Raw genomic sequence first — 18,330 nt, forward strand, 5'->3', positions numbered from 1 at the left:
ATCCGGGTTAGAGATTACATTACATGAGGTTGTTATAATTCCTGCATGTTTTTTCCTCCTCACAGAGCAGGATTTATATTTGCCAAAGTGCATTTGGAGAAAATGGGCAATTGTAAAAAAAAAAAAAAAAAAATTATTTAAAAACATAATACCAAAAAAGGGATAAAAATGTCCTTTTCTGAGACTTTTTTCCCTTCCATATCTCACAATTCTGATTTTATGAGAGGGGGAAAAAAAGTCACAATTGAGAGATATAAACTCAGAACCGTGAGCTAAATCCAAAATTATATATAATTTTTTTTAAACCTGGGAGGAAACAAACCTCCATAATAATATTATAATAATGTGATTTAATAGAAATAACTCCATGAACGCAAATCACTGCATAAAAAAAAAAACGTTCCTAAAAAGACAAGTTATGAATTTTTGTTTCTTCTGATTTCAGGGTGAAAAGCCCTTTTTGTGAGATTCATCTGCTCTTAAAATTCCAACACATCATAAACCAGAGGAAAATCGCTAGAACTGAAACAAAGCATTCTTACAAAAACAAACCCACTTTATTTAGACAGTGTTCAGGTCTCAGTATCAATGTGCCGGGTAAAAATGAAAAGAAAAAGCTACAAACTTCCAAGAACAGCGATAACTGAGTCTACACAAACTTTATTTTCTTAAAAATACATTACCATAAAATAAAAAGCAATAAAAGATATATATGGGGATCGGGGAGGGCAGGGTTTCACCCCCTGTTTTTCTGTGACATACAGCCTGGAAAGTTTTGGAAGAGGAAATGCGTGTGTATCTGTGTGTGTGGTGTAGTGGGCCGGGCCGTGTTGAAGTGAGGGCTTGGTTCACCTGAGGAGGAGGAGGACGACAGCCTCCACACAGCAGTAATGCAGCAGTCACATGGGCACACACAAAGAAAAGAGAGAGCGAGAGCGAGAGAGAGAACAGCCATAACAGGAAGAGAGAAAGAGAGGTAGTAAAGTGAGAGAGGTAGAGCGAGGCGGGGCAGCTACTCTGTCAGCACCTAAGGGAGGAGCACAAAAGGCCAGCTACACCTAAGATAAGCAAAGTTCCTCCATCACTTCAGTGTGATACCATATACACCTCCATTTGTGTTCTCCAAGAGAACAAAACGGAGGTTTTTTTTAAATGTGTGTTTGTGTGTGTTCGTACATCTGAAGCAAACAAAGGTTAATGCGAGTGTGGGTACATCTCTAAAAACAGCAGTTCGGTGGGCTCTCGTTCGGCGTTACAGTACTCAGGACGCGTTTAGGACAGTGGAGCACTCGTGGCGGTGCGAGTTACGATCTCTCATTGATCTCTGGGTCACAGCGTGGCTGACCAAGCAGAGTACCATAAAGCAAATCTGCTTCACACACCGTGCACAGATTTCGAACAATTGCACCGGCGAGGTAGATTATCAGCTAGATGCGGATGTAAATATTAAAAAGGAAGCCACCTGGAACCCTGCTGAAATGGATACTGCACCACTAACACAAGGCAGTGGAAAGGTTCTCTGCGCACAACACTGGACTCCAGAGGAGACGGGACGCTGCGGACCAGCTCATAGCTACAGTGTGATTTCGATCTTAGAGCGTTTAGCTTAAGTGGATTAGCACAATATACACATATGATTCCATCAGTCACATTACAGGGAAGAGCCGGACAGCAAAGTACCACAGGAGTCTGTGTAACTCGAAAACAAACACAGAGAAGAGAAACAGAACAGAAGCCAGTGCTATTACTAGCCAAGAGATACAGGAACGGCAGCACTCTTGACTTTGTGCCCTGAGTGTGTGAATGTTTACGGGTGAGGAGGTGAGTGCTCAGCTCGATCGAGAGGATTTAGAGATGACCCACCCATCAGCAAGGCGAAACTACAGAGGGCGACGACAGCAGGTCTGCGGGGATCCCGGATTAATCTGGATTTATGTGTGTATCTGTGTGTGGATGTGTACGTTGTGTGTGGGGACGGGGGGAATAGTTTAGTTTTCAGCAGCACGAGGAGGGGGTGCAGATACAGGAGGTCCCACTGGGCCAGGGGGCATCCCATCAGGCTGTGCGGTTGGAGGTGGAACTGGGTCTATAAGAAGACAATGATGTTGTTTTAAAAACGCAGCCGGAAAAATAATATATAGAGCCCAGGACAAATGTGCCATGCACAGGAACAAGAGGACGGGATCTAGCGATAGAACGGATACTCACACATGCCGTTGGGTGGTCCGGGGTGTCGAGGGCCCATCATGGGCAGCATGCCACCCTGTGGGGGTCCAACTGGGGAAGGTCCAGGCATCATTCGGCCTGGCATAGGCTGAACTGGCATGGGCTGGCCTGGTCCAACCATTGGTCCTGAACAAAGCAACAGACTTAAAGAGAGATGTATTGATGTGCTACTGAATATTTGCTTTTGGAAAGAAATTAGCAGGGTTTCTGCTGGTTTTAAGGTGGTAAATTTAAGACTTTAAGACAAAGTTAAAAAAATATATATAAATAAAAAAATCTGCCAGTAGAGAAAAAACTAGCCTTTTTCAAAAGGAAACAAGTTTATTGTTCTGGTCCTACTGATAAATATTTGTTGTAACTTGCTTAATTTTGTTAAATATCTTCATTTTTCATCTAAAGTAAATGTATTTTGATTTAAGGATGTTTAGATATTTACACTGGAAAAACAAACAAATACAGATTTTTATTTTTTTTTGCAGTGCATGCAGCATTTAATGCCATGACTTAATAAACTTAAGACTTTCTACACCAATATAAGGCCTTAACTTGTGGAATGGCAAATTAAGACTTACAATCTTTTTAAGACTCATTAGGGATGTGCAATTAATCAAATTTTAGTTTCCATTGCAGCTTCCAACGATACAAAAAGTCAATAATCAAGATAAAATGATCACTGTGCCACATTCCAAACATGTGGTGCACTTGTGGCCCTCATTAAAAGCCCAGACTTAACGTCCAAATCATGTAACACGACTGTCGTAAAACGCAGACTACTGCAGGACAAGCTTGATATTAAAAATAGCTGCATTAAGCTCCATAAAAGAGCTCAAGCTGTTCTCCAGGTGGCTTTCTGTGTGTGTGCGCTGTGAGAATGCAGCCTAGAATGAATGTTTTGTACAAAAAGGAGCAACCCAAAAGAAGACCTCAAACACAAAACCAGAAGATCAAGGTGCGTGCTGACCTGTCTGAGGGGCATGGTGGGGACCCATGGGATGGTGCATGGGGGGAAATACGGGGCCTGGGTGTCCAGGGTGCATGCCTGGAGGTGGGCCGTGGGGAGGTGGGCCATGTGGAGGTGGTCCGTGATGTCCTCCTGCATTCTGCTGCGCAGCTGCCTGCTGCTCCATCTGCTGACGAGCCTTCATCTCAGCGTACTTCAACTGCTCCATGTGGAACGCCTGTCGCTCTGTCAAAAGCTGCTGCCTCTGGAGCTCCAGCTATAAAGGGAAAAACTCCTGTTAAATCAAGTCAGCTTGATGGGGCAAGGTTTAAATTGCTTACTAAGGCTTTACTAACAGCAAACAATTTTGATTTGTTTTTCAAATCCAATCATTACAACGCATTTTGCAAGCATTCTAATCTGATCTATTGGTCTATTTACAGCTGGTTCTTTGATATAAATTTGTGCATAATGCGGAAAAAAAGGTAGGAAGCTATCAGTGTAGAACTAGAAAAATGAAAACTGGAAATTTGCCATCTGGTTATGTCCATCATGGCATCTCAATATGGTGCTAATCATGAGATGCATGGAGAAAAAAAAAAAAAAAAGCAACAAAAAATAAAATTTACATTTCAGGAAAAAAAATAAAAAAAAAAAAAATACAAAGCCACCTAACTTACTGAATTTAATTCCATTATTAAAAAAAAGAAAAAGGACTTTAAAAACACATTTTAAAGTAGTTTTGTCCACCAAAAAAATAAATAAATAAAATAAAAATAGATATAAACAAAGAAATTAATTATTCAATAATAGGAATAACAACAATGATCATTTTATATTGGGAACCAGTGTGGACCAGTTACAACATGCCAATACTGGTTACAAATGCCATCTTTATGCTGTAGCTTCAGAAGATACGCAAACACCCACCAGAAGAGTGCGTCACAAATATGGCGTGAAACCGATTCATGCCACTAAAATGGCACAAAAATGTTCCTGTGAGCAGAAATCACTAGAAACAAACCTTTTTTGCGTTTTATAAAGAAAGAGTAGGTGGTGCTAGCCTGTGCAGAAGTCACCAACATGCTTAACTAAAATCAAAGCTATATTTAGTGAATTTATGAACACCAGAAGGAAATAATGTAGCACTGGGCTGGGCTATATAAAGACACATCCTTCATGCACTATTTACAGCAGCTAAATTGGGTTACTATCTTCAGATAGATTTGCTGAAGCATTCTGTAGAGCTCTCCAAGTCTCTTGTGGACAACGCCTCTGGTGTGCAGAACATAAGACTACATGACACAAAGCACAGCACTAGCAAAGCAGGTATAAATTACAACCTCATACTACAACTAGTTAAGTAGCCATTGCATCACTGCATTACATGGAGAGGAAAAAATACAAATTCATTGACTGAGCAGAGAAACAAATTTAAATTTAGTTTTCTTCATTTTTTCAAAAACGGAACGATAAGATAATTTTATTGATATTTGATAAATAATTCAACAATACAATATAACTTACTAAAAAAGCAAAAAAGTCAATGCAAAAAATTATAAAATCAATATAAAATGCATTATTTCGTATTTTAGGGTGACCTATTCTTGATTCAAAACTTACTGCTTCAAAAGTTACTGCCAGATTCAAAACTTACTGCTTCTTTCTCACGGTCCATGATGGTCTCCAACTCCTCAAAGTGTCTGAGTTTGAGCTCCAGCTTCTTCATCTGAGTCTCTACCAGCAGAGCCACAAGAGATTTGATCTTCCTCTCTTCCACTGCGGCCAGGTGCTGAGACACAGAAAACAACAGCGCATGAAGTCAAGTTAGCTGCCAGGGTGATAAAAGCACTTTGATTGGAGACAGCTGCACAAAGCACATAGTTACTACTGGTGCCAACAAAGGAAGTTAAAGAATTGATAAACATTGAACCCAGTCCATGTCGAAGTCTGAACATTGCATTACCTTTGCCTTGGTGGCAGCAGAGGCCAGAGCAGCAGCGGCAGCGGTGGCGATGTTGCCCTCTCCGATATCCAATTCCAGCTTTTTCTTTCCTTCCTCCTTTTCTTCCTCACCCTCCTTCCCTTCCTCTGTGGTCTCCATGTCCTCCTCTTTGTCTTTCTCTGGAACACGAGAATATAAATAGTAGACTCATTACTCATTTTAGAGTATAATTAGGAAAATTATTTCACATTATATCGAACATTTATTTCAATGGCACTTGCAGGCAGGGGAATAAAACTAAAATGCATTACTTTGTTTATAGATTTTCAGCAAAACAGGCTGAAAACAGGGAAAGGGAAAAATAAATAAATAAAAATCACATGAATCATGATTCCATCTTCTACTGATTCGAATGGACAAATAATAAAAAATATTTAAGTTAATAACTTCTTTAACTTTGGTGGTGAACAGTAAGTTCAGGTCCACAAACACTTTACAGTGAAACGTAGCAGTTCTTGTTTGTTTTAACAGCACACTGTATCTAAATCTAGCAGCTCATTTGATTTCATGTATTTGGATTTACTGAACAGATGATATGCAAAGCATACGTTACCACCATTTCATTTCATTTACCAGCTTTATCTTTGATAACATTTTTATTTTTGTATTAAAAGGAGAGTTCACCCAAAAATAAAAATTCTGTCATCATTTATTCACCCTCAAGTTATTTCAAACCTGTTTGAACTTTCTCTGTGAAGAACACAAAAGATGACATTTTGAACAATCGATTTCCATAGTATATTTTTCTATACTACCTACATTACTCAAATATCTTTTGTTCAGCAGAAAAAAAATAAACTACAACTTGAGCGCGAGTACATTTTAATTTTTGGGTGAACACCATCTTTTGAAATGGTAACTTAAAAAAAAAAAAAAAGTAACAGAATGTGCAAAGCAAAGTCCAATGTTTTGAAAAAAGAAGGGGTGTAGCAACTCAAACATGCATCGCACAAATCATCATTGCTCAATTTAACAAGCATTAAGCAGATTTCAGCCAGCGTGTGTCAGATTTCAGGAAGGCCCATGAGCATTCGTTGCCGCTGTGGCTGCCAGTGTCTGTACCTGCTGTCTTGGATTCTCCTCCCTCACTCTCTTCCTCTTCCTGCGGCTCAGATTTCTCTGTAGTCTCATTCTTTTCCTTCTCTGTCTCTGTCGGCTTTTCTGCAGACTCGCTGGGCTTCTCTGCTTCATCCTTTGACTCCGCCTGCAACAGATGAAATGGGGAATGGCGAGACGTGAGTCAGACAGCATAAGACAACTGAAATGCAAATGACGCGAAGGTACAGGTGACTGTATAGAAAGTGAACTTGGAAGAACTAGACTCAATATGGAGAGGCGCATTACAAGGAATCCCAATAATGCTGGGAAATGACAAATCACTTCTGATCTGATTCTAATCAACCCATAAACATGACATGGTAGCAAATACAAATGACTACTGGTGGTAGGGTCATATCTGACCTTATCAGGCTGGGAATCTGAGTCAGTGTCCATCTTCTCAGTCTCTGTAGGTTCTACGAGTAAAGGGAAAAAAATTGATTAAAACATCAAATGCAAGGTGGTAGAGTGCATTGGACAAAAAGAACCCTAAAGACAAAAATATATATCTAAGAAAGCACTTCAGCTGCAGTAAAACACTATTTTCAAATCAAATTGATATTTATGAGATTGTCAAGTCCCTCTTAATGCAGCCCATAACTGTCTAAAAAGGATGTTTATTTTTTTAAAGTAACCTCTCACCAAGGCTGCATTTACTCAAAAACACAGTAAAAAGCAATACTGAAAATTACAAAATTTACATTACCATAAAGAAATTACATTTTGTATTATTAAAAATGTTAAATAATTGTTTTCTGTTTTAATACATTTCAAAATGTAATTGTGATGCAATGTTGAATTTCATCAGCCATTAGTCTAATAACATTACTAACCGTCTTCAGCATCAAATGATCCTTCAGAAATAATTCTAAAATGATGATTTGGTGCTCAACAAACATTTCTTACTTTGTTGAAAACAGTTGTGCTACTTGATATGTTTGTAGAAAGCATGATTTGAAAGCCACTTTCGTGCTTTTAATTAAAAATCTAATTTTTTAATGTCAGTCTTTACTGTCACTTTATGATCAATTTAATGCAGCCTTGCTACATTAACATTAATTTCTTGAATTTTTTTTTTTAAATCTGACTGACCCCAAACTTTTCAACAGCAGTGCACATGTGAGGGGAAAAATGGATCCATACAATGAAGTATCACAGTGTGAACACTTAAATGCATCGAAAAGTCAAACTACAGCCTGACAGCACACAGAAGGCAAAAAACACAAAACAAAACAAACCAGCCATTAAGGAAGAGTACAGCATGACCAAGTGAGTGAATGACCTTACGAACAGGCATTAGAGCATCAGAGCTGAACAAAGAGTTGTGGCATATGACGTTGGAGCCTTTAATACGGTATGTGTGGCAAAGCCTGTACTGGCACACCATGTCACACTAGGTCACTCCACTGACCCAGATTCAACCCCTCCCACGTCTGTGCCCCATCTGCCAGCGCTGTATAAAGCTATCGGCTACCATTGTATGCAGTCCCACGCTGCCTCTGGTGCTGTGCTGTCTCACAATTAATGTATTATTATACAAGGTCTATAAAGTTTAGAAAGGTGTGTAAGTGAGATATTTATCATATTCTTTTTTATTTGACTCCAACTGTCATTAAATCACAGCAAGCCCATGCACAGCTGATCAGGGTCATTGGGTTTGTCTGCAACTCCATAAGTACTGAACTGATGCCACCTGGTGGAAGAAGCTAGAACTACACAGGAACAACTGGCAAGATGGGAAAACCCACACCCATCACAGCTGTTGATGAGTTTTCCTAATTTCACTGCATGCACAATTACCCGTCTTCTCTGGTTCCTCAGCTGCTGTACCGGCAATGCCACTGCTCTCCAGGCCGAACGCAGGGTCTACTTTTCCTGTGCTGCGAGCGGCTTCCTGTACCTTCTTTACATGAGCCTCCACCAGCTCTGTAGGAACCTCCTCACGCACACGCGAGAACTCCTCTACAAACGCAAATGGACAGAAAAAACCCATCTTAAAATACAGACAATAACACAATGTTGTTCGTTGTGAGCTATTAAAGCTCCAGAACCACCTTATTTTGCAATGCAGAAGCTCTGAATGTGCAAGACTTCCAATTTCTTAGACACGATCGAATAACTGGTTTTGTGCTACAAACCAGTTTATTTATGATTACAATAAATAAAAGTAGAGCTGTTGATTCCACAGGTTAATTTGGGGTAAATAACAAATATCTGCAGTATTGCAAATGTGAAACTGATTTCACACAACAGTTCAGAATAAACAAATCAATACTATTACATTTTAGACAGCACTGTCAGTATTGTCATTTTTTCCTCCTCAATTTCAGCAACAGAAACACTTCCGAACAAAGCCTCGGCAGTGTTAAATTACTGAATGAATAAGCTTTTTTTAACGAATTGAGTGAGCCAATGATTCAATGAGCCATTTACAAAGCCAGTCACTTGCTTAGTTTCTGAATGAATCAGTGGTCTGAACGAAACTGTTAAATGAATAAACGACTCGCTCATTAAGAAAGTGACTTGCCGCCACCAACTTGCAGTTTTAGTTTCATATTTAGAGTGTCATTCCAATGAAAAAAAAATCATATTTCAATATTAAATTTTTAAATCCCATTGGTGCCCATTTAAAATCCAGTAATTTACAGAATTATGCATCAATTCATTCATGCTACCTCTAAACAGTCTGGCTAAATACAGCTTCGGAAAAGAATGATATGCTCACCTTGTAGCCTTAAAAGTTTGTGAAATAAATTCTGTTGAATCAAACGCCTAAAGCTCCTTTTTTGTAATGTCTATTCATTGCTTTTCTCATTTAACACAACAGTGACTTCATCTTCAGTGACTTCAGGTAATTTCTAACCCCAAACTAATGTGCAATTAATGACACCGGAAGCCCAGCACATTGAAAGTACAAATGGTAACATTCTCTCTTACATTAAAATTAAGGTGGATACACCAGAACTTGACAACATACCCAAAGCTGCTTTGGCAGCAGCCGCCGCCACGCGCGGGTCGACCACAGAGGCAAGGAATGCAACAGTGCTCATGACAGGATTTCCTGATTGGCTAAAGGGGATCGGCTGGTAAGCCAAAGGACCTAGTGAGGCATCAGAGCTCTCCAGGTATTGATCCTCTATGGGCAGCCGCAGGAAGTGCAAGATGCACTCATCTTGTGTACGGCTGCCCACGTGCTCCGAAACCTTATTCCAGTCATCCTTATACATCTCTAGAGCCTGAAATGATTAGTTTAAAATATATTATTAAAACAAACTGGTATGAAAGGAGAATCTTGAGTTTATGCCCACTGATTCAGATCTCACCTCCAACAGAAGCAATGTTTCTTGCTCAGTCCACTCTCTCCCACCTGCAGCCCCTTTACCCTGAAAGGCAAATGATCACATCAAGAAACTATGGAGAAAAAAAAATAACATATAGCATTGACAACTAGGTCTAGTATTAGGTGACTTGCCTTAGGATTCTTCTTTGAGTAAATATCTGTACGGAGGCCAAAGTTCAGCAGGTCAGTTGGCTTGTCTTTGCCCTTCTCTGGGAAGTTCAGCATCTGCTGAGCAGGGGGAACCTGGGATGAAAAGCAAAGACTTTATTGCAACTGTTTCACATGAAAGCTTGTGCCTTCTGGGAATAAAAAGGGAAGTCACCCCAGTCTCACCTGTGGGGGGCGGTGGTGCAGCGGCACCAAGCCAGACGGAGTATCAGCCAGAACGTTGAAATGTGGGGTTGGTGGAGGGCCCATGGGGAGAGGTCTGCTCTCAGCATCAACCTGGTAGTTCACCAGCCCCCACTGCTCCAAAAAGGCATGCGCTCTGGGGGGGAGAGACAACACTAAAGGTGAATATATAACAACAACAAATAAAAGAAATGATCCTATTTAACTTTATGCAAGGCTCTCTGCATAATATTCTAATAAATTATAAAGGTAAATTAAAATTCTGACCTCATGACCGCACACACATCCCCAGTGAGGTTTCTCCTGCAGGAGGTGGAGGTCAGGTACTCCTGAGGATTCAGCCGGTATGTGTCAATCATGAAGTTACGATAAGCCAGATAGCTAAGGAAGAAGTAATAAACAAAGTATGAAAGTTGAGAAAGAAAATGTGAATTAAATATTATTGTGAATTAAATGTGCAAACTTACATCTCTGGAGTCTTAGATTTGTTTTTGCCATTGAAGAACTCTGGCAGGGCACGCCTCTCAATTTCATGTATACTGGAAAAAAAAAGTGAATATGCAATGACATTTCCAAGAAAAGGTAGAGAGGGCTTTTTTTTTTTTTTTTTTTTTTAGAAAAACTAGACAAATATCATACATGATATTCTTTTTTAAAAGTATTTATTAAAAAAAAAAAAAAAAAAAAAAAACTCCACCTTAACCAAAAATTCTTCTCTAAACTGCACTATGTTTGTCTAATACAGTGGTTCTCAATCAAGGTGCCGGGGGTCCACTAGGGGGCCTCAGCAAACTTCCAAGGGGATGACTTCAGTTCAATAAAGTTAAATAATTCTAATTAAAATTCATACTATTTTTGGTTAAAAATTATAAACTACTTCATAAAATTCAAATTTTAAAATGGTGTATTTTATTAAATAAAACAGCTCTTGAAATAATTGCAGTTAATTTAATTTTGACAATCCCTAGATTTTTAATTTTAAACAAAAAAGAAAAAAGAAGCAACTATCATAATTATATCAGAACATACCAGAGGAAATATCACAGCATATATGAGGGAGAGTCTTCAAATATTGTGTTGGCCAAGTAAAAATGGTTGAGAACCACTGGTCTATAACACTACTTCCATCCAAACAGGCTCTCAGGACACTGAAAAAACATGTGGTGGAAGGGATTTGATACCTGTTGTAGTCGAACCAGGCAGCATAGCTGGGTATAATGATGTGATGGGTTTGTTCAGTCACGTTGTCCTCAGAGTCAATCAGACGATTGATCACCGTTTTGCCCTGTTCATCTTCCTCCTGTCAATTACAATTCATAAACGCTTTCAGAACCATCTGACTCTGTATAAATGGCTTGGCACTAAAGGAATATATTGATAGACTAAAAAAAAAAAAAGCATTTATGGTTAAAATGCAAGGGCTATTTATCTACAAAATGCTGTGCATCTGATATACTAAATCCAGAGAAACTTTTCAAAACATAACTGGATTACAATGTGAAGAGACTCTACCTTGCCACCAGATGCTAGTGAATCATCTTCCTGGTCATCTAAGAGGGTAAACAAAGTTAACGCGATAATTTACATTTCCTCTGATGAGATATCACATTCATACCCACAGCAAATAAGAAGCGAAATACTCACCCAAATCAGCAACCGTTCCGCCTTTCACTGGTGTGTTCTCACTGTCCTTTTTCTGATTGACTGTAAGCAGAAAGGCAGAGAACATTAAGCAAAGCAGATGATGTATCAGACAGACAATTCCAATACAATAAAATTTACAAGCTTTCAGTGTAAAGTAGGACACTGTAAGTAGGGCGCAGCTTGTAATAGCAGTGTCTATTTTAGCCATGCATCCAGAGGGGCTTTAAAAAAGGTGCTATGAGATGCTCAGACATTTAAATCAAGCAAGTAGTTGTCAACCAGCCTTTTTTTTCCCCCCCAAAGTCACTTACTAAGTGTACTACTACTAACAGGAAAAGCTACCCTAAGTAACCCAGGGTTATGATCAAGTGTACAATGGCAGTAGCTCTTTGATTATCCCTTGTGCAAATAAGGGTCTATTAATCAAGAAGACTAACCATTCTTTGGCAATGTAACTTCCTCCATTCCTGGCACAGCGGAGGGATCTTCCAGGTCCTTTGTGAGGTCTTCATCCTGCTCGTCTTCATTTTGATGTCCACGGCGTCTCCCCTGGGATCCAGGATTCCTGTTTGAGGTAAATGAATGAATGAGACGGTTACATTTAAAATGATCACAACTAATTGCATTTTATACAAGAAATGTTTCTCGCATAACAAGCAGTAAATTAACACAGAAGGATTTCTGAAGGATCATGTGACTCTGAGGACTGGTGTAATGGCTGCTGAAAAATCAGTGTTGTCATCACAAAAAAAATCAATTGGAAAACATTTTTAAAAACTCAAATATAAATCAATTATTTAAAACTAATATTTCATCATTTCATTCCTGTTTTTACTGTATCTTTAGCAAATAAAAGCAGCCTTGGTGAGCATAAGAGACTTCTTTAAAAACATTTAAAAATTTTTACAGAACCCAGGCATTTAAACTATTGTGCATATTTATATTTATTTATCAGACACCAACAAGATAGTTACCCTTTCTTGCCCTTTTTGCGGGACTCTACAGGGGTGCTGGGTGGGGATGGAGAGCGTCTCCTCTTCTTGCCGGCAACCAGGGACTTGCGGTCCTTGCGATCGGGTGTACGGGAAGACTGATCAGAACCATGGAGGGGTGAAGGATGAGAGAAAGAGCGAGAGAATGAGAGAATGGAACGGTCTTACACACAAGGGGGAGGGGGGTGCCGAGGGGATATTTGGGTGGGTGGGTGAGGTACGTGAGGGTGAGGCAGTGAGGAAGAGCTTTAGAAGATGATTGACAGACACACAGATAGTGACAGAACAAACCCTGCCGAGACCTCAAAGGGTCTGGCTTTGCAACACAACGGAAACCTGAACGTGCACTATATCTATTTCTTTAGCTCTCGTATCTTTGGGTCTCTTACCACTTCTTCCCCTGGGAAGATCTGCTGGCGGAAACTCACAGGCTTCTTGTTCTCATCCACTTCATAATCTTCCTCATTCATCCACTCGTTGAAAGCATCTGTATCGATGACCCATTTAGCATGCACCTGAGGGGATCGAAGAACACACTGAGAAAACGCTGGAAAACTGAATCTGGCTGCATCACTTACAAAATGTTTATGCTTCATATTGGAAGGCTTTTGAAACGCGTCTATTTTAAAACTGCGAATTAGGAAACATATCAAAACATTTATAGATCCCCTTACCCTCCACGGTTTCTCAGAACTTGGTGGATCCTCAACATCTCCATCCACATCACTTGTTGATACCCATGTGTCATAACTGCAGAGTTAAATAATATAATTTATCATTTAAATTAGAATGAATCTTTCTGTTTCACACAAACATAAAGTACGTGTATATACACACACACACACACACACAACCAACCTGTCAGGGTAATTACCCCAGTGAACCAAAACTTGCTTGTCTTTGCGCATGACAGGACGTAGCCATTCCTCTGAAAGGCAGAAGCAGAATTCAAAATGTAAGGTCATGAAAACACCAAATATAAAGTCCAATTAAAAGAAATGATTGAGGAAGTTTTGTTCACCCGTCTTTTGTTATAAAAATCAAACACCAACCTTCTTCAACCTGGGCTGGGGAGGGGTAAATAATATGAGTGGCCTTTGACTTATCTTCAGTGATGGTGCCCTAGAAGTGAAACAAAAACATCAGAGAAGTGCAAAAAAAAAAAGACAAGATGGAATTTTAACAACCTAATTGATTCATGTTTTGTTTTTACCTGATGTCTCTTAATGATGTCTTTGAGCTTGTTGGCTTGCTTTTGCTCCACGTCAGACACAATGTACACAATTGGTCGGATCAAAGAGTTGTTCTGCAGGGAAGAATGAGATATGCATTATCGCATACAGAGAACATAACATATTCAGGACTGGGAGAACCAAGTGTGACAAAATCAACAAAGTACATTCACAATGAGTCCTATTATGCATTTAGATTCATGGACCACAGCACATAGATCTCTACCTGAACAAGAGTCTTCTCAATAGTCATGAACATCTCCACATTTCTATCCATTCTGGATGGGCTCTGCAGATCAAACCTCCTCCTGAAGAAATACAGGCACACCAATATTTAACATATTAGCATTAGCTTTTACATATTACTTGTCTGAGGTTGCTGTCTTTGCATTCATTATTCCATCTCTATTTTTCACCCTTTCTGAGATTCTACTCACCAGCCCTGCTCGTTTTTGAACTTGTATGCAGAACCCAGAATGTGGCAAAGGGCTCCTCCGGGTTTGAAATCCAGAAAGCTCTTTGCCTAGAATAACAAAATGACTTCATTTCCCATTGGCGTGTAAACACAAATGTCCACATTTCTGCAGAATTTTACCATAAGAACAAGGCACTGTACTTGTACTGTCTCACATGTGATGCGATAAATTATAGTATAGAGGGGTATGAACAAGAGCACATTTAAGGGATAATTCACCTAAAAATGAAAGTTACTCAACCTCATGTCACATCCGTAAGACTTTCACTCATCTTCGAAACACAAATGACGATACTATTGTTCAAAAATTTCACAGAGATCATAATCCATATTATTGGAGTGGTTTAATTCAAGCTTTCTGAAGAGACAATTTATATGATTAATTTAGGCTTTAATATACACACAAAGCCCATCAAATATGATCAAGAGTTACTCAGTGCACAACAAACATAATTGATTCTTGTGTGTCAAACAAATATGTTTAAACTTCCGTTTACTGTATTTGATGTGCTCTGTGCTCTATTTTTTTGTGCATTGCACAATGCTTATTTGTGAATAAAAGCTTGATTAAAAATCTGTTCACTTTAAAACGATTCTGTTCATATGGATTACATTTATGTTTTATGAACTCTGGATGAACGGACTTTAAATTAAAAGACTATCTTCAGTTATGTTTCGAGTAAAAGTGTTATAGATTTGGAACGTGAAGAACAAGAAGTGAAAAACACTGCAAATCCAGACTCACGGGTAGTTTGGTTAGGGCAGGATTGCTGACTCTACGCCCAAACGCATCCTCCTGAAACAGCAGCAACTGCACCACCAAAGCAGTCAAATTTTTGCATGAAGGAGAGTCGGGTTGGACATACTGCAGATGAATGAAGAGCCACAATAAATACCAGAAAATCCATTAGAAAACTCTAAGCATTGGATCTTTATGTTGGTGTTTTCACTAATCACACAAAAGCAAAAATACTCTCAAGTTCTGCTTCATTACAGTCATCATCATTACAATCTAACCTAAAGAAATACTTCTGAACATGCATAATACATTTATTCACGAAAGTGCATTACAGGAGACTACACAGAGCAAAGGTGAAATCATCCAGTTCCAACAAATATCTGCCAAAGAAAAACATCACACTTGATTTTAAACAACACGTTTATATCTCTGCCACAAAGCTAAAACACTAATACAAGTTCCATGGTTTAAATGGACACAGTACTGTTGTAAATACCATGGTATTCTTGACATATCTTAGGCTACCATGTAAACACAATGATGGGTGACAGGGTTTATCATTTATGACCATATGTACCTAATATTTTACCATTATTGAATCATGGTACCACCAGAACTTCTAATGAATCAACATTAAAGAATCAGTAAACAAACTTCTGCACAAACAACCGAAGCATTGTGGCGAGAACCACCAAGTGTCCTCTGACTTTTAAACCAGTGGACTTTATTAAAAAAGACAGCATATCCCAAAAATGTTGCAAATGAAGACAGTAATTTGGCATATTTCAAAACACTATTTTATTATAGCGTTATTATAGTAGCTCGCGCATCTCAGTCACTATCGTCAGCACGCAAGCTAACTCAACAGCCCACAACACTGCCGCTTTAAATCAACACAAGAGCAAAACTTGCGGACTAAAATGCCAGCCTGGAACCCAAACAACATCTGCACCACTGCTCTGATTCGACACTTTCAAAAAAATCGATTGCGATAGCAAATAAACTACACGCAAGCACGCGTGCCGCATCTTGTAGCTATTGTGTGATGCGCGCGCCCCCATTCAACGGACGCCTCATGAGCCGCAGACCTTCTTATAATGTTTCCCGATCCACAGCCGAACTGTCTCCAGCTGAGACACCGTCTCCGAGCTCTCCCAAAATTTGGAAGAAGGCCCTCCGTCTTTTTTCCGTCCGATCGAGGAACCGGCGCCCGCTTGGCCGGCTGATGGTCCTCCGGAGCCCGTTCCGCCCGCTGCAGTCGCCGCTGTCGCCATTGTTTCTTTATTAGCGATAGAAGCTAGTCCGTGGAAAATGTTTTAAAACAGCACTGCGCATGCGCAACGGCCGACGCAAGAGCCGTTGTTTGAGGGAGGTCTCGCGAGATGTCATTGTGTATAAACCGAAAGAGTTGTCAGAACATACAGAGTAGATATATAATAATCCGCATAAAGAATCTATTTTTCTTCTCAAAATGATATGCAATTCACAAAAATATAATTTAATTTATAGTATAATTAAAATATAATTTGGCAGAACTCGTATTCCTGATAGCTACAAGACATTTTAAATCGATGCAAATTAAAATGATAACTTAAACAAAATGTAATGCGCATTATGCAAGTGAAGTTAGAGCCAGTAATCATTTTGTAATGTCCAGTAGCATAAAACACAGATTATTACATATTCAGGAAAAAAATGGTGACATCTAGTGGTAACAGTGGTAATTCTTCCCTTTATTTCCTCCACTATTTCTATACATCACCACTTCTATCCACAATGTTGTTTTATTACTATTTTACCTTGATTTATAGCCAACTTCTCTTGTACTCAGTTTGACTAAAGACATACTCTGCCAATACCATATAATGACCATCATCATCAGAAGCTCTGAGATGATACAGCAACCCATTGTAATATGTTAAATGAACTTAAATGTCTATAAAAATGTTTATAAAACTACATTCCAATCACTGTTCATTGGACATTATTAATAATGTTTATTTGGGGGGAATAAAACACAATAATGCATCAAAACGTCCTGTAATTAAACCTATATGTCTATTGAAGCTTGTTTGCTATTCCATCAGACTTGTGTTTTCAGGCGTATCATCTTTTATTATTTTTCCAAATATGACACAAGGCAGCATTCTGTAATTCTTGAGCTAATCATATTGACTTGACAGAGCCATTATATGGTTATGTTATTATTTTATTTAAACTAAATTTCTCAGAATAATTATGCTTTTATAACTCAACTTTTAAAAGATTCCCAGCATTCCAGGTCATCGTAGATCGTAATGTCTTGTACTTAATGAAGCATCAGACTTGTTTTTTCATACAGTAAACAGCAAGCACAAACACTTTTCACATATTTCTACTCTCTTAATATGAGCATAATACATCTATCATATTCTCATATTATATAAAAGAGACCTTGATTTTGTTTGTCACATATGTTAGGTAATTCCCACTTTTATTTTGTCCTGTTAATTGTTCTCAATTAACTGTTCTTGCATTATCTCTCTATATTCTCTTTTGTCCACTTTGAATAAAATGCTCTGCTCATTCTCAAGATAAATATATGTGTAAACAGGTGAAGAACCACATAGTCTGTTCCCTCAGTATTACTGCAAATTTGTAAATTATTTAAGACACAGTCATGTGAAAAGCACACCCTAAAAATGTCCTAAAATTTGAAAACTTAAACCTCAGATGAACAACAACAAAAGACATTGTCAGGTTTGGAGATGAGGGTGAGGCGAGGACTCAAACACAAAATGCATGGGATTTTATTAAACAAAACAAAAACAGCACAACCCCATGGGGGAAAACTTTAGGGCTTTACTTTAAACAGACATTTACTCTATCCGCGTTTGCAATATGATTAAGCAGGGCGTAAATTGTCCTAAAATAATTATTCACCCAAAAATACAAAAAATTATGAAAATTTACTCACCCTCAGGCCATAGAAGATATAGATTAGTTTGGTTCTTTATTGGAACAGATTTTTGAGAAATTTAGCATTACCTCACTCACCAATGCATGATCACCACTGAATTGAGAAGCACTTTTATAATTATTTTTTAAATGTAATAATTATTATTTAAAAGTTTTAATTACCTGTGATCAAAGTTTCAATACTGAATACCAAACAGGCCTCAGAATACTAATAAGTAGAGTATAAATTGTTATCTTAACCCTTTTGTTCTTGTTAGCTGTTATCACAATATTTTCTCTTGAAATTGATATTCAACATATAAGATCCCAAAGTAAAAATACATTTAAAAA

The 18,330-nt window shown here is 38.6% G+C and overlaps 1 protein-coding gene across 1 annotated transcript; it reads right to left on the reverse strand.

Annotated features, from left to right (window-relative positions):
• Positions 1 to 539: 539 nt before the first annotated feature.
• On the reverse strand, positions 540 to 16,342 carry LOC306878224 (SWI/SNF complex subunit SMARCC1-like). Its single transcript, XM_079430430.1, has 28 exons — positions 16,131 to 16,342; positions 15,049 to 15,168; positions 14,266 to 14,351; positions 14,055 to 14,136; positions 13,810 to 13,902; positions 13,649 to 13,718; positions 13,455 to 13,524; positions 13,271 to 13,346; positions 12,986 to 13,111; positions 12,579 to 12,694; positions 12,042 to 12,169; positions 11,605 to 11,664; positions 11,473 to 11,510; positions 11,142 to 11,260; positions 10,428 to 10,499; positions 10,228 to 10,341; positions 9,943 to 10,096; positions 9,742 to 9,852; positions 9,593 to 9,652; positions 9,247 to 9,505; positions 8,070 to 8,231; positions 6,633 to 6,685; positions 6,234 to 6,375; positions 5,133 to 5,290; positions 4,824 to 4,958; positions 3,188 to 3,443; positions 2,209 to 2,352; positions 540 to 2,086 (listed from the first exon to the last, which is right to left on the reverse strand). Exons 1-28 carry the CDS (start codon positions 16,314 to 16,316, stop codon positions 1,989 to 1,991), a joined length of 3,288 nt encoding a protein of 1,095 aa, XP_079286556.1. The 5' UTR covers positions 16,317 to 16,342; the 3' UTR covers positions 540 to 1,988.
• Between the last annotated feature and the right edge of the window lie 1,988 nt (positions 16,343 to 18,330).

The sequence above is a fragment of the Barbus barbus genome (genome assembly GCF_936440315.1).
Source record: "Barbus barbus genome assembly, chromosome: 12".
NCBI lineage: Eukaryota > Metazoa > Chordata > Actinopteri > Cypriniformes > Cyprinidae > Barbus > Barbus barbus.